The sequence below is a fragment of the Sturnus vulgaris genome, chromosome 7, assembly GCF_052056855.1.
Source record: "Sturnus vulgaris isolate bStuVul1 chromosome 7, bStuVul1.hap1, whole genome shotgun sequence".
Classification (NCBI taxonomy): domain Eukaryota; kingdom Metazoa; phylum Chordata; class Aves; order Passeriformes; family Sturnidae; genus Sturnus; species Sturnus vulgaris.
This window is the reverse complement of record NC_142249.1, coordinates 32,839,465-32,852,960: the sequence shown is the minus strand read 5'-3', so window position 1 is coordinate 32,852,960 and position 13,496 is coordinate 32,839,465. Positions and strand designations below refer to the sequence as shown.

The window sequence follows — 13,496 nt, the reverse complement described above, 5'->3', positions numbered from 1 at the left end:
CTTCAACTCCCGACCCCGCCCCTCTCGCCGTGACGTCCAATCAGAAGCTCCCGCTGCTCCCACTCTGCCCGCCCATTGGCGGAGGCCGCTCCCCCGGCGCTGCCGCCATGGCGACGCGGCGGCCGGCCAGTCCAAGATGGCCGCCGAGCCGGGCGGCGGGCGCGCCCGGCCCATCCGCTGCTGCCGCCCGCCGCTCGCCGCCTTCGCCTCCGTGCTCCTACTGCTCCTGCCGCTGCCTCCCTACACCTCTGCCTACTCCTCCTGTGACCACCGCGTGCCCAGCGGCGACCAGGTGGGGTGGCGGGGGCGGTCTTCAGGAGGCTGCGAAGGGTGTTGCGGGACAGAGGCTCCCTTGTGTGCCGTTCCCGCTGTTAAATCCGTCCCTTCTCGTCTTCCCGGGCCGGGCCGGTTCTGGCCCCGCCGCCGCGGCTGTGGGCGCTAAGGACGGCGGGCGGGCGCGGAGCATCCCAGTGCCGCTGAGGAAGGGTCGGGAAGGGCTGGAAGGAAAGGACTGGCACGGAGCGGAGCTGCCGGGCGAGGAGCAGCCCAGGGCCGGGGCCGCGGGTGCTGTGTCAGTCCGGGCGGGCTGCCTCATCCAGCGCCTCTCTCTTCCTGCCAGGTTGTCTATCAAGTTCCTCTAAAGGAAAATCACGTCTCGAAGAGAAACGTGGATCAACAGCTGAGAATTAAGATTGTATACGACAGAAGCGTTGAGGAGTGAGTATAATGTTGCAGCAGATTCTTTTTTTCGTGGCTGAGAATGGAAACCTTGTTAACTAAAGCTCATTTGTCTTGTTTTTTAAATGCAGTTTGCTGCCTGAGAAAAGACACCTTATAAAGGTATGTTATATTTACTTCACTTTTTGTTTGTATGTAGTTTATTACATAGATGAAGTTAAGTTTAAGGCTGGTTTAACGAAAACCTTGAATGCCAGCAATTTAGTATTCCTCTAGTCCAGGAAGCCAAAGCTTTGTGTATAGATTACACCTCCATAACAAATAATTCCAAAGTTCTGCTGCATGTTGTTTGACAGGTGTTTGTTATATCCCATGGTGCAAAGGTATCAGTGAGAAACGTGTATATAGTTTTTTAAAGATTCTTTGAAGCTGTACATTCTAATTAATACTGATTTCCTTCCCATTTTCTCATTCCAGTAACAACATATGGGAATAGCAAAACAAAGCATTTCCTAAATATGTTGATAATAATTGAACTTCTTAAAGAGTCAGGCTACCCCCTATTCTGCTGTACCACAATATCTAGCAAGTTTCCTGTAACTCGGTAGTTAATGCCTTTGGGGTGAATTGTGTCTGCACTGCTACTGAGTGACTCTGATCTTTGTTCTTTTCAGAACAAACTCTTCCCACAAGCGATATCTTATTTGGAGAAGACATTTCAAGTGCGCAAATCTGCTGGTGCTATATTGCTGAGCAGGTGTGTGAAAGTCTGTTGAAAATCACTTGCTATATTTGATATTTAACGCTGTGCTGCATAGCCTTTAAAAGAAGATTAGGGTATAAGAAATGCCCTGCTGAATCAGATCAGTGACCCATCTGATCCAGTGGCACTAGCAGATGCTCTTTTACAAATCTGCCAATCTTCCACTAGCAAAACCTGCATTTGTTGTAGCAGAGATATTCAAAGCTATACATGCTGCCGGTTTTCTTTTATATATACCCCCATTTATGAACCTAGTCCTAATCTCTCTTTGAACCTATGGATGCTCCATTAACAACTGGAAGCATTATGTCTTCCTTGCTAAGGTAATTAACAATTTTCACGGTGAAAGTTATATTAAGTACCAGCATAGTGCTGTAGGACTATTCTATAATTCTCCTTTAATAATAAAAACATTGACTGTCTCATGTTTCATTGAAGGCAATGTGTGACAAACCAATATTTAAGGAGGAAAGCTGACCCCCACAGATATTGCCAAAAAGCTTGTGCAGACCATACAAGGTGTGGGCCAGTTATAGTTCCTGAGAAACACCTCCAGGTAAGCTTAGCTGTCCAACTGTTTCCTAATCTTTGAAATATTACTGTTTATGGTAATTAATGAAAAAGGGAATATTGGTAATTGTGCATAAGTGACCTGTTTGCTGGATATCACTGAGTCTGAATGAAAGACTAGAAAAACTAAAATTAGTATGAGTTTCTGTAGTTTCTGTTGTTGAATGAAAACTCAAATGAAAAAACTGGAACTGATCTTCTGAGCCAGTGATCTTATGGCCTGTACAGAGTGGATGAGATTTGGAGCTTGCTAAATTGCCACTAGTCACTTTGTTATTCACCTTGGTAAATGAGTTGGAATTTCACAGAGTTAATAGTTGATTTTTGAAGACCTAGTTTGAAGAAGGTATCCACTGACTCAGGAGCATGATGCAAGAAATGCTTCAGACTTGTTTTCTTGATTCAACTACAGTATGTGATCAGTAGATTTCTGGTTTTCTTTCTTTAACTTGGAAGTTTCAACTGTATCTCATTACATGAGAAATGCTATTGCTACTTATGTATACCAGTTTTGTGAGCCAAGATTTTTTTTAATTTATAGGAAATACAGGGTGCTAATTCTGGGAAGCTTGGCAGGCTTTTTATTTGTTTTGTTTTTTTAAAGCTGCCACCTTCCTGGTGTCTAATAAATCAGAAGAGCTAGTAATTTGAAAGTTATTCCTTGGCTCTGGTTTTGTTTATTGTTCTTCACAGGGCGTTTTCTTATCTTCTGCTGTCTTAGAGCAGGATTTATTCTTGGCTTCAAGCTAATTGACTTGTGTCATGCAGAAATTTGTTCGTAAGTATTTTAATTGTTCCCTTTGTACACTGTAAAGCAATGCAGGGTGTACAATGACAGTGACTGGCACCGCAGGCCCACGGGCTCGCCTGACCAGGAAGGGGTTCGAGATGCTGACTTTGTGCTCTACGTTAGTGCTCTCACTACTGACAGGTGTGGCCATGAAAATATCATTGCATATGCAGCCTACTGCCAGCTGGAAGCTGAAATGGACAGGTAAGTATTCCCTCTGTTGAAAACTCTCTTTTTAGTTAAATTTCCAAGTTTTTTGATTGTTTGGATGTGGAATTTGATTGTTTGCCTTTGTTGTATAACAAAGGAGGAGTCATTATTGAGATAGACAAGCACTGCATTTATGTAAAACCACAAATCCATCAAATAGTGCTTAACTTGCAGAGTTGAGGTACAGGACTCAAGGCTGATCCTCCACTGTTAATGCTTAAACTTTATCTCAAGATCCTGTTTCTGTTGAGGCGAATGTCATGATTTCACAAACTTAAAGAATGCAAGTTCCTACTTACATTGCTTTTGTTTCTGTTTCAGTTGTAGTCACTGTCACAGACTTACCTCCCTAGGATCTTCCCCAAAATTCAGATCCCTTGCACTGTTGTCACTGACACCTGTGCAGAATACTGAATATAGAGATTAATTCCACCCCTCCTGATCCCAGCAGTAAACTAGTCGCTGTGTTGTTAGCAGATATTTGTAAATTATTAGGAAGGACGTATTTTTACATTAGTCTATATCTTCTTTAAATCTTCTGCTGCTTCAAGTGATAATGATTTGAATTTTGTAGTATTTTACCAAAAACCATTTAACTTTAAAACTGTTTTCCAGGCCAATAGCAGGATATGCCAACTTGTGCCCTAACATGATTTCAACGCAAGCTCAGGAATTTGTTGGCATGCTGTCTACAGTGAAACACGAGATAATCCATGCACTGGTAAGGGTTGATCAAATGTTGCCCTGAAATGAGTGCCTGTTTGCTCACACACCTCCAGCTTGTTGCCAAGAGAAGGACGTTTGGGGGAAGAAAGCTCTTGCTTTGCCTCCTTCAGTTTGTGTTGATTGCCTTGGAGTGTTGTACTTCCTGTGTGTCTCTGGTGGGTGTGGGGACTCTTTCATGGTATTTGACTTTCTATATGAATGTCTTACCAAAGGTTTCCATGTGCTTGTTTTTTGACTTGAAGGGTTTCTCTGCTGGACTGTTTGCATTTTATCGTGATGATGATGGAAAACCTTTAACACCAAGATATGCAGATGGCCTTCCTCCTTTTAATGAAAGGTATTACATATTCTTTGGACCTCTTGGTACTCCCACTGAAGGATGTTTTCATGTTGCTTTTATAGGATGTATTCTTGCCTGTTGAAAATCAAACTTCATTCCATTATTGGAGTGACTTTCCTTTATAATGTTCAAACAGTGGTGTTTGGTGACTCTAGTCTTCTTTTACATTGCCATTAAACACGTATATTATCCACATATACTATAAATTAAAACAGGATTTCATTTATCAGAAGGCTAGAAGTTAAGCCTTACACTTATGCATGCTGTCAAATGTCAGTGCAGTTCATTTTTAAGATTTATATCAGTCAAGATTGATGGTTATGCAGAATGGATGATGTTTGTAATCTGCTGTGTGAATTTTCTGATTTGTTACAGAATGAGCAATTTGCATTTTTTTTCTTTTTTTAGTTGATATCATAGATATTTTAGGAGATGGAAAGGTAGAGAGGTTTTTTTTAGTAATAGCAATACTGAGGGGTTTTATTTAATTTCTTACATTTTTGGTAACAGTAGAAAATGCGCCTTGAGTCTATAAATAATCTTACTTTGCCTTGTTAAATCAGTTGTATGTGTAATAAACGCATCTTAAAAAGGAGAAATGCTGCATAATAAAAACTTTAAATTTAGAAAGCATGAGGGCGTATAGAGATTATCCATGACTCTGTTTCTTGTGGAGATAGATCTTTGCACAGTAATGTGTCTTTGTGGGCAAGATTTGTAACCAAACCTTCTCCTTACAGCCTAGGTTTGTATCAGTGGAGCAATAAAGTTGTTCATAAAGCAGTGAGGCTGTGGGACATACGTGGTGGCAAAATGCTGCGCCATGCTGTTCATCTTCTGGTGACACCTCGGGTAGTCGTAAGTGTGCATTACCTTTCAAGCTTGTATGCCAAGGTTGCCAGGACATTCCTAAGTCAGAAATACTTCTTATCCTAGAAGAAGTAGTAGCCTAACACTGAATACCCTTCCCTAAAAGTATGGCCCAAAGCCTGTGTCATCAACATTGTGTAATTGAGAGGATGTAGCTAAAGTAAAGTAGAAAATGGGTGACAGACAGTATGAAATAAGTAAATTGACATAGTAAGAGAAAATGAAGGGACTGGTAGGTAAATTATAAAAGGTTAAGCAAAGCTGATGGTTGAGGAAGTTCCTTAATCCTACTCTTCAGATGTTTTCCTTCAGACTTAAGACACCTCTTGCTCCTTTAATGTTAATATTTTGTCATGTTTAAAAGGAAATTCCTCAAGGATTTTTGGAACTCTTTCTTGCTTCCCACTCCTCAGACTCTCTCTTTGTGCCCCCAACAGAACATATGCTCAAGTGTAACAAATTGGATTTGGAAATAAGTCTTAGTGTTAATCACATTTGGCCACAAATAATCTTTTTGTTTTAAATCTAAGACAGTATATAGAGAAAACATGGATTAATTACCCCTGGTTTTGCTCATTTATTTCTAGGAGATGAGTAGATAATGTGATAGACTTGCAGTTGGGGTGCCTGCTTAGTCAGCCTCTGAGTAGAAAACCAAATAGTAGAAAAAGAAATGTTGAAGTACTTTTAATAGATAATTCTAGAGCACTAGGACTGTATGTGGGTATCTATCTCAGTATTTTGAGAGTTGTGTTGAAATGTTTCCTTTCTAGGAAGAAGCCCGAAAACATTTTAATTGTCCAATTCTAGAGGGAATGGAGCTTGAAAATCAAGGTGGCATGGGTACTGAACTCAATCACTGGGAGAAGAGGTTGTTGGAGGTTTGTGCTGATACTAAGGAATGGAAAGGGATGTGGCCGTGTCTGCTCCCTGTGCCTTGATTTTTAGGTTTACTGTGGTACCTACTGGAGCCTTGAAGATGCAGGAGTATCAACCCTCATTGAAATAAATGACAAATAGTACTTGATACTTAAGTATTTAAATGTCCAATTTCTAGAAGCCTTTTAGCCTTCTTGTTAAGTCTCAGAGTATGAGATCAAGTGTTATTGAAAAGCTAAATGTCTCTTACTCCTGTCTGCCATTTGCCTTTTTGAGAAGGTTTGCTCCCATTTTAGGGCAAAGGGGGTATTCCTTTGAGTCAATTGAGTTTTGTTGCCCTCTGCCTCTTGAATACTTTGCCATTCTATTTATTAGCTTGACTTCATCTTTATTCATGTGCCATGGCTTTAGCTTTTGCCATGCCTCCTCCAGAACCTTGTCTGATCAAGGAAACACTTATTTCCCTCTTAACATTTAAGCTAATTTTTATTTGTAACTGTGATATTTTTGGCAGAGGTACATTGTCTAGTCCTTTTTTTACACGAGGTAAACGAGAAGGGAAATGCTTCAGGACAGTCTTTTTATGAAGGATTATGGGATTTGATTGTCAATAATAAAACGAGACCAGAAATAAAATGCTTTTTTTATTGTAAGAAAAGAAGCATTTTTTACAATAATGAATTTGAGTGGCTTACCAATCATAACTGGCAACTTTCAGAATGAAGCAATGACTGGATCCCACACTCAGAATCGAGTCTTTTCCAGGATCACCTTAGCATTAATGGAAGACACAGGGTAAGAATTAAGAATGGGAGTGTGGGTTTTGGTTCATTTGTGTTTGTTTTCATTGTACTTGATTTTAGTTCAAATTGATGCACTTGCACTTCTTCCCTCTGCAGCAAAGTAGATGGTCAGCATAATTAACTTTACATTAGACGAGGAGTCATACTTTGTACGTTACTTTTTCTTTGTGTTTTAAAACCCCTTCTTAATCTAGCCTTAAAAAGCTAGGCATTGCAACGCAAATTGCTGTTTATAGCATCTATTTGCTTTTTCCTCTTAATGTAAATCTTCTTTCAATTGCATGCAATACATATTGGGGTTTATTTTCAACTCTTCTTGCAGATAGAAAGCAGAAATTGCCTAAGGTTTCATCTTTCTGTGTGCACTGTTCCTTTGCAGATCACAAAATTTTCTTCTAGTTCATTGTGACTTGAAAAATAGCAAAATCATAATATATTTTCTTATAGGCAGAAGGGGGTGCACTTTCCCTTTTTCTTAATTTGAAAACCTTAAGGCATAATATGAAATTCTTTGAACTGCTCTTTTATTAATTAGAACAGTAATTTTTGAAGTAACTATATTCTCATTTCAAAATACCTTTGCAGATGGTATAAAGCAAATTACAGCATGGCAGAAAAATTAGACTGGGGACGCAATAAAGGCTGTGACTTTGTAATGAAGAGCTGCAAATTCTGGATTGACCAGAAGAGACAAAAGTAAGAACAGTCTTTTAAAAAAATTTGGAAATAAAGAGGAAACCCTGATGCCTATTTACATTTGTCCTTCAAATGTAACTCAGTAAAAAGAGGTAGAGGTCAGTAGAGCTGAAAAAGGGATGCTGCCCTGCATCCCACCCAATTACAGTAAGTACAGAGGCAAGCATCTTAGGGTGTAGAATGCATTTGACACTATGAAAAGGCTGTGCTCTAGAGAGGACAGGTAGGACTTACTCTAAAAGTATTTGCCTTCTTATTTTTTCCCTTTTAATTGGGAATGCAGTCTGTGTCATTTTTCGTTACTGGACTGTACTAAAAGCAACCGAAGGAGATAAAAGCCATCTTCAAAACACAGCCTGCCTTGTTTGTTCCTTACAACCGTGTTTGTTCTTTACAATCCTCATGCATTTCTAGGACACAGCTGCATAGTGGGCCTGTTTTGCTTGTATGCTTTTTTCTTTAAAGTTTGCAAAGCAGTGTCATTAAAACTAAATAGGTGAACACGTTGTAACTTTGTTTGCTGGCTTGATATTCTTTAAATCAGAAAGGTCATAGCTAGGCAAATAAGAAAAACTAGCCTCCAGAGAAGAAGTCAGTGCTTTGTGTGATTGACTAAGTCTAGGGGAGAATGGGAACAAACAGCCTTGACACGCTGCTTATGTAAAGCAGTTTAATTGATCTGATGTCATTTTTATTCTGTTTTTGCTTGTTTGCTTTTTGTTTTTGAGGAAGCAATTAATCAGTCCATACTGCGACACTTTGAGGAGTAATCCTTTGCAGTTAACCTGCAGACAGGACCAAAGAGCAGTAGCAGTGTGCAACTTGCAGAAGTTTCCAAAGCAGTTACCTCAGGAATATCAGGTATAATGGATCATGTTTTACAAATAACTGAAGTGTTTTCATTGTTGAGCTTTGCAGCCTGATCATTATATTTGTTTCAGTTTTTTTTTTTTTTTCTGAACTGTCAGATGACAGTAGATACTGTGAAAAATGTCTACCTGGTTTATTACAAGGAGTCTGAAGTCTGATAAAAACCCCTTGTGAACTTAATAAAAGAAAAAACTATGTTGCTTGGCTATCTAGCCAAATACTAGATAGAAATATTGCTGTGTAACAGAAATCTCCCAAAATGTCTTGTTTAAGGGATTTCGTCCCCAGTCTTCTGCCCTTTGTCACTGCACACTAAGAAATCTTTCTGTTTACATCTCAAAGAATGAAATTGTTACAAAGAGGGGAATCGGGGCAGAAGTTGGGAGTGATACATGCAGATATGAATCTCTGCATTATTTGCATATTCTTAAATACTTCTGTCTCATCTGGTTCATGGATATTCTAAGGTGCTGTTGATAGCATTCCTGACTAGTAGCAGCTGATGTTCTTGCAGCTGTAATGGTTTGATCTATTTAAAAAACAGCTGTACACTTGCCTTTGCACAAACTGTTTCACTACTGTATTTTGTTTTGCAGTACTTTGACAATCTCAATGGAGTACCAGCAGAAGAATTGCCTTACTATGGTGGCTCAGTAGAAATTGCTGACTATTGTCCCTTTAGTCAGGAATTCAGCTGGCATTTAAGTGGTGAATTTCAACGCAGTTCAGACTGTAGGATAATTGAAAACCAGCCAGGTCAGTATTCAGGACTTCAGGGTGGTATTGCAGAGATTGCATTTGTTAACTTGGAATGGACTTGCTGCATATTCAAACTAATTGCATGTGAATTTTTTCACTCATGAAGTTTCACACCACCTGCTGTGTAAACACTGTTCTGTACACCTGAGGCAAACTAACATATCTAGTGCAGGAATTGCATAAGAATGAACAGATACTTACCCCAAATGATCCAAATACAAGACAGACATGGGGAGCTTCGAGGTTGTTTATTGAGTCTGAAACATAATTGCACTTTTCACCTTTGTAGGTTTTTTGTTTAAGGCCAGGATCTTTTTGAGTTACCAGAACATGGGCTTGTCTCCTAGTGTAATGCATGGATGTTCAGTATTTCGGAGCTCCACAATGCTGTTGGATATTACCTGTCTGTGTAGTTATTTCAAAAACAAACACCCTCTGCCCTCAAGCCAGCAATCACAGCTGGCATTCCCTGAGGGCAAACATAACCACATAGCTCTAATGGAAAGTGCTTGCTTTTTGGGGTTAGTTGGTTATTTTGTTTCTTAAATCTTGTGTCTTCCCATGTTATTTTCAAGATGGTATAATTTCCAAATTGATAATAATTCAGGGTCTTAAATATTCCAAAAGTAAACCTTGAATTGCATGTGGGAACATTGATTAGATAGCCTTTTTAAATTGATGTGGGCTTTCTGTTCCTCTGGTTAAGTTGTAATTCAGCATATTCCTTCTATCTTAGATCCTACCAAAAACTATGGTGCAGAGAAATATGGACCAAACTCTGTATGTCTTATTCAGAAATCTGCATTTGTTATGGAACAATGCAGGAGGAAACTCAGTTACCCTGACTGGGGTAGCGGATGTTATCAAGTAAGTATTTGTTGGGGCTTTGGTGGATTTTCTTTTTTAATAACCCCAAAGGGAAAAGCCGGGCCTAAAATGTCAGTTGTGACTGTTGGAACTTTGCACCTGCACACTGGACATTGTAATCTATAGATCATATAACATACTTTGAAAATAATCTTCCAACCATAATCCTGTAATTTAGATGTGTTAAGTGTGTGACTGCTGAGATGGCTTCCAGTCTCACTAGGGACATCATCTGTCTTACCCTATGACACGTTATCCTCAGCTGAGAAGGAATACTTCCATGAAATATTCTGTTGTTGAAGCTTAATATTAATTAATCACCCTGATTTTTCAGAGGTGGAAAGCACTGTGCTCCTGTCACTTATTTCTCATTATCCTCATTTTCTTTGGGACTGTCTCACTAAGGGTGTCACATTCAGTAACTGCACAACTCTACAAAAGTAGTCATTAGCAGAAGCTAAATTTTACTCATTCTCAGCTGATGACCTACATAATTGCACAAAAAGAGTATAGTCGGTGCTTCAAAGTGTTCCCGAATCTCAGAAATAGTTTCTCAGGTTGCGTTAAAATACTTGCAGTTAATCTGTGCTTCTGATAAATCATAACACAGGCTTGACTCTTTTATTTTAAGGTTTCTTGTTCTCCACAAGGGCTGCATGTGTGGGTCAAGGACACTGTGTATTTGTGCAGCCGCTCAGGCCAGGTGTTGACTGTGAGCATTCAGATGAACGGCTGGATACACGTTGGCAATCTGGTTTGCCCAGCCTGTTCTGACTTCTGTGACTCCTGTCCCCCAGAGAGGGATCCTCCAGCTTCTAACTTAACAAGAGCTGCACCCATTGGTAGGTTGCCTTTTTTTCTGAAGTTATTCAGTGTTAAATATCTGAAAACGTCAAAGATGTATGTCAGCTCTGACTGTCAGGAACAGGAAAGGAAGGCTATGGCTATTTTAAGATCCCAGGTGTAGGAGGCAAATAGCAAAGGTGCCCTGCTTTTTGCTGTGAAGTCGTGCAGAATAGTGACTAACACAGGAGAAATGTGTCTGAAACATAATGCCTTCATTTCGTGTCTCCTGGTAATCATCCCAGAAATCTAGCTTTAGCCTGGGAACTTAGCAGGAAATCTGACCTGTGTTTTGAAGGCCATATCATTATTATATTCTTTAAAATTATCACCTTGGTGGAAAGTGAGTTCTCATTTGTATAACTTCCTATTGATAATGTTCATGTTCTAATGCAGAAAAATCAGATTCAGTTTTCTTTTTGAGGAAGGCAAAAAGCTTAATTCACTAAATATCAGTTAATGTTTTGTCAAGAAGTTCGTTTTAACTCTTTGGTGGTTTCTAGTGTTCTCTTTGTTATTTTATCTTGTCTTTAAATGTAAAATTTATAATTTTTTTTTTTTTTTAATTTTAGACTTATGCTCCTGCTCATCCAACCTGGTTGTAACCCTTTGGCTGCTGGTGGCCAACTTAGTTCCCCTGCTAACAGGATTGTTTCTCTGCACATAGACTTGAGTTTGAGGCATGAAGAAATTCTGAGATAATACCCATCCTGCTGCACTTCCTACTGTGGAGCACGGGGGCTTTGTCTCTACAGGCAGCTCTCTCCTGCTGAACCTCATCTCCCCTGGCAAGTATCACTGCACACAGTAGTCAGGGAGGTGCTGACGAAAGCAGGCAAGAGTTTTGAGAGGAGGAAAATCTATCTTGTCATCTTAACAAGTGCCAGTATTTTCCTGAATTGCAGCCTATGGTTTTTTTGACACAGTAACAAGATCCACTTTGCCAACTGTCTTAGACAACCTGGCAGCTCAGTCAAGATTTGAAATGAGAACTCTTCTGTAATAGAACTGAGGGCTGGTGTTTTTTATTATGTTTGTTGTGTGATTGGTAGCAAAGTATCAGACTGGAAATATACCTCAGTGGTTTAGTCAAAAGCCATGTAAAAATCACTTGTCATCAGTGCTGATAACCAAGGCCTAAAGAGGCTGGTAATTTATTTGTTTGTTTTGTTAATTCTTACAATTTGTGGGGGAGGAAATAATGTATTGGGATAGACCAGTGGTTGTCAGCTGCCTCCACAACTGTATTCTGCAGCTTTGAGCCCCCTCAGAATTCATACTAGGTAAACCAGCTAATTCTTGGGGTTCATTGCATCTTCCTACATGCACAAAATGGAATTTCAGACTAGTAACCAATACAGCTGTCTAGAAATCCCATTTTCATTTAGCATGTGCCAGTTCTACTGTGAAGTTTAATACATCACATTTGAATATTCTCTAGAGTTTGCTAGGCAAATGCGTTTCAGTACTGATACTCAGACTGTAAATTTGGGATAGGATTGAGGATTATTTTTTGTTTTGTTGGTTTTTTCCCTCGAGTAATGGCATTATTGTTTCAAAACTAGTATGAACATTACTGCAGATGTTCTCACTTCTTGTTGAAGAGCAAACCAGTAACAATGGCAGCTATAATCTTACAGGATCATGCTGATGTCTCTAGACCAAAAACTATATTGAATGTGTAAGGAAAGCCTAATCTGTTCTTTTTTTCTTCCCTCTACTTTTTTTTGGACATATAAATACTACGGATTGTTTGAGTATTTGTAATAAGTTGAAAATCAGATGGTTTGAGCCACATGAGGGCACACCTTACTACAAAATTAATTGCTTGATGACAAAATATAGCAGAGGAAGGAAATTAGTAAAATCTGTCAAGGTAAGGACAGCTGCTCTGCAGGACCCTTGTAAGGGTGTTTTTATTTATTTCTGACTATAATGTGTAACAAATAATCCTGTTCAGAGGTAAAGAAACTCTTTGTGGTTCAATCCACTGTCTGTCCATTTAGGACAATTTTCACTCCTAGAAAAGTGTTACATTTAAGGGAGCAGACATGCTCAGTGCACTAAAAAATGCAGATATAGGGAGAAAGATGATGTTACTCTGCTTCTTAAATGTTCTGTGATATTATAATTGTCAGTGACTGGATCCCTTTCCTAAATGGAAGGTAGGGAAATGGAGTAAAACTAGCTACAATTATACTGTAATAATAGGACTTCCATCATGATTGTAAGAAATTCTTTGTGCCTACTGGACTTGATTTTGTTTTTTTTTTTTTTTTTTTTTATTTAAGGAAACTCTTATGACACTGCTGAGGCAAGTAAGGTGCAGCTTTAAACTGTCTGAAGACATCAGAGTTGAGAGCAGCTTGCAGTGGGCTAGTTCTCCTTAACTGCAGGTTAAGCTTGCTGTGAATTACACAAAGCCTTGGCTAGCCTTAGATCGGTGTCTCAGAGAAGCAATACAAGTCAGGGCTCAGATGCTTTAAAATTGTACAAACTAAATTATGACACACTCACATTGATAAGTGAACACTAGTTATTTTAATATATCCACAAAACAGTCAATGTAAACTGGTACCTGGAAAACATCAAGGTTTGAGAATACATAAAGGTTTGAGATTAGGTACCTGGAAAACATAAAGGTTTGAGGTTAGGTCCCAGAGGCTGATATTGTATTTTTTGTCTGTTGTGCAATAATACAGCTGAAATTATATCACTCAACAACAATGCTTTTGATACTTGAAAAGAAAGTACTGGTTATTTTTTCTTACTGTGAAATGTTTGCACTGTCTGAACTTTCTGGTTAACTTTATAACTGTTAAACTTTTTAAC

The 13,496-nt window shown here is 39.2% G+C and overlaps 1 protein-coding gene across 1 annotated transcript; it reads left to right on the top strand.

Moving 5' to 3' along the window:
* Nucleotides 1-115: 115 nt before the first annotated feature.
* Nucleotides 116-11,739, top strand: LMLN (leishmanolysin like peptidase). The gene is made up of 17 exons (XM_014871803.2): nucleotides 116-292; nucleotides 620-717; nucleotides 810-840; nucleotides 1,353-1,435; nucleotides 1,880-1,997; nucleotides 2,827-3,005; nucleotides 3,627-3,732; nucleotides 3,980-4,074; nucleotides 4,818-4,935; nucleotides 5,721-5,828; nucleotides 6,545-6,621; nucleotides 7,215-7,325; nucleotides 8,054-8,186; nucleotides 8,792-8,951; nucleotides 9,691-9,821; nucleotides 10,453-10,663; nucleotides 11,237-11,739. The coding sequence occupies exons 1-17, from the start codon at nucleotides 137-139 to the stop codon at nucleotides 11,329-11,331; spliced, it is 2,010 nt and encodes a 669-aa protein (XP_014727289.1). The 5' UTR covers nucleotides 116-136; the 3' UTR covers nucleotides 11,332-11,739.
* Nucleotides 11,740-13,496: the final 1,757 nt, after the last annotated feature.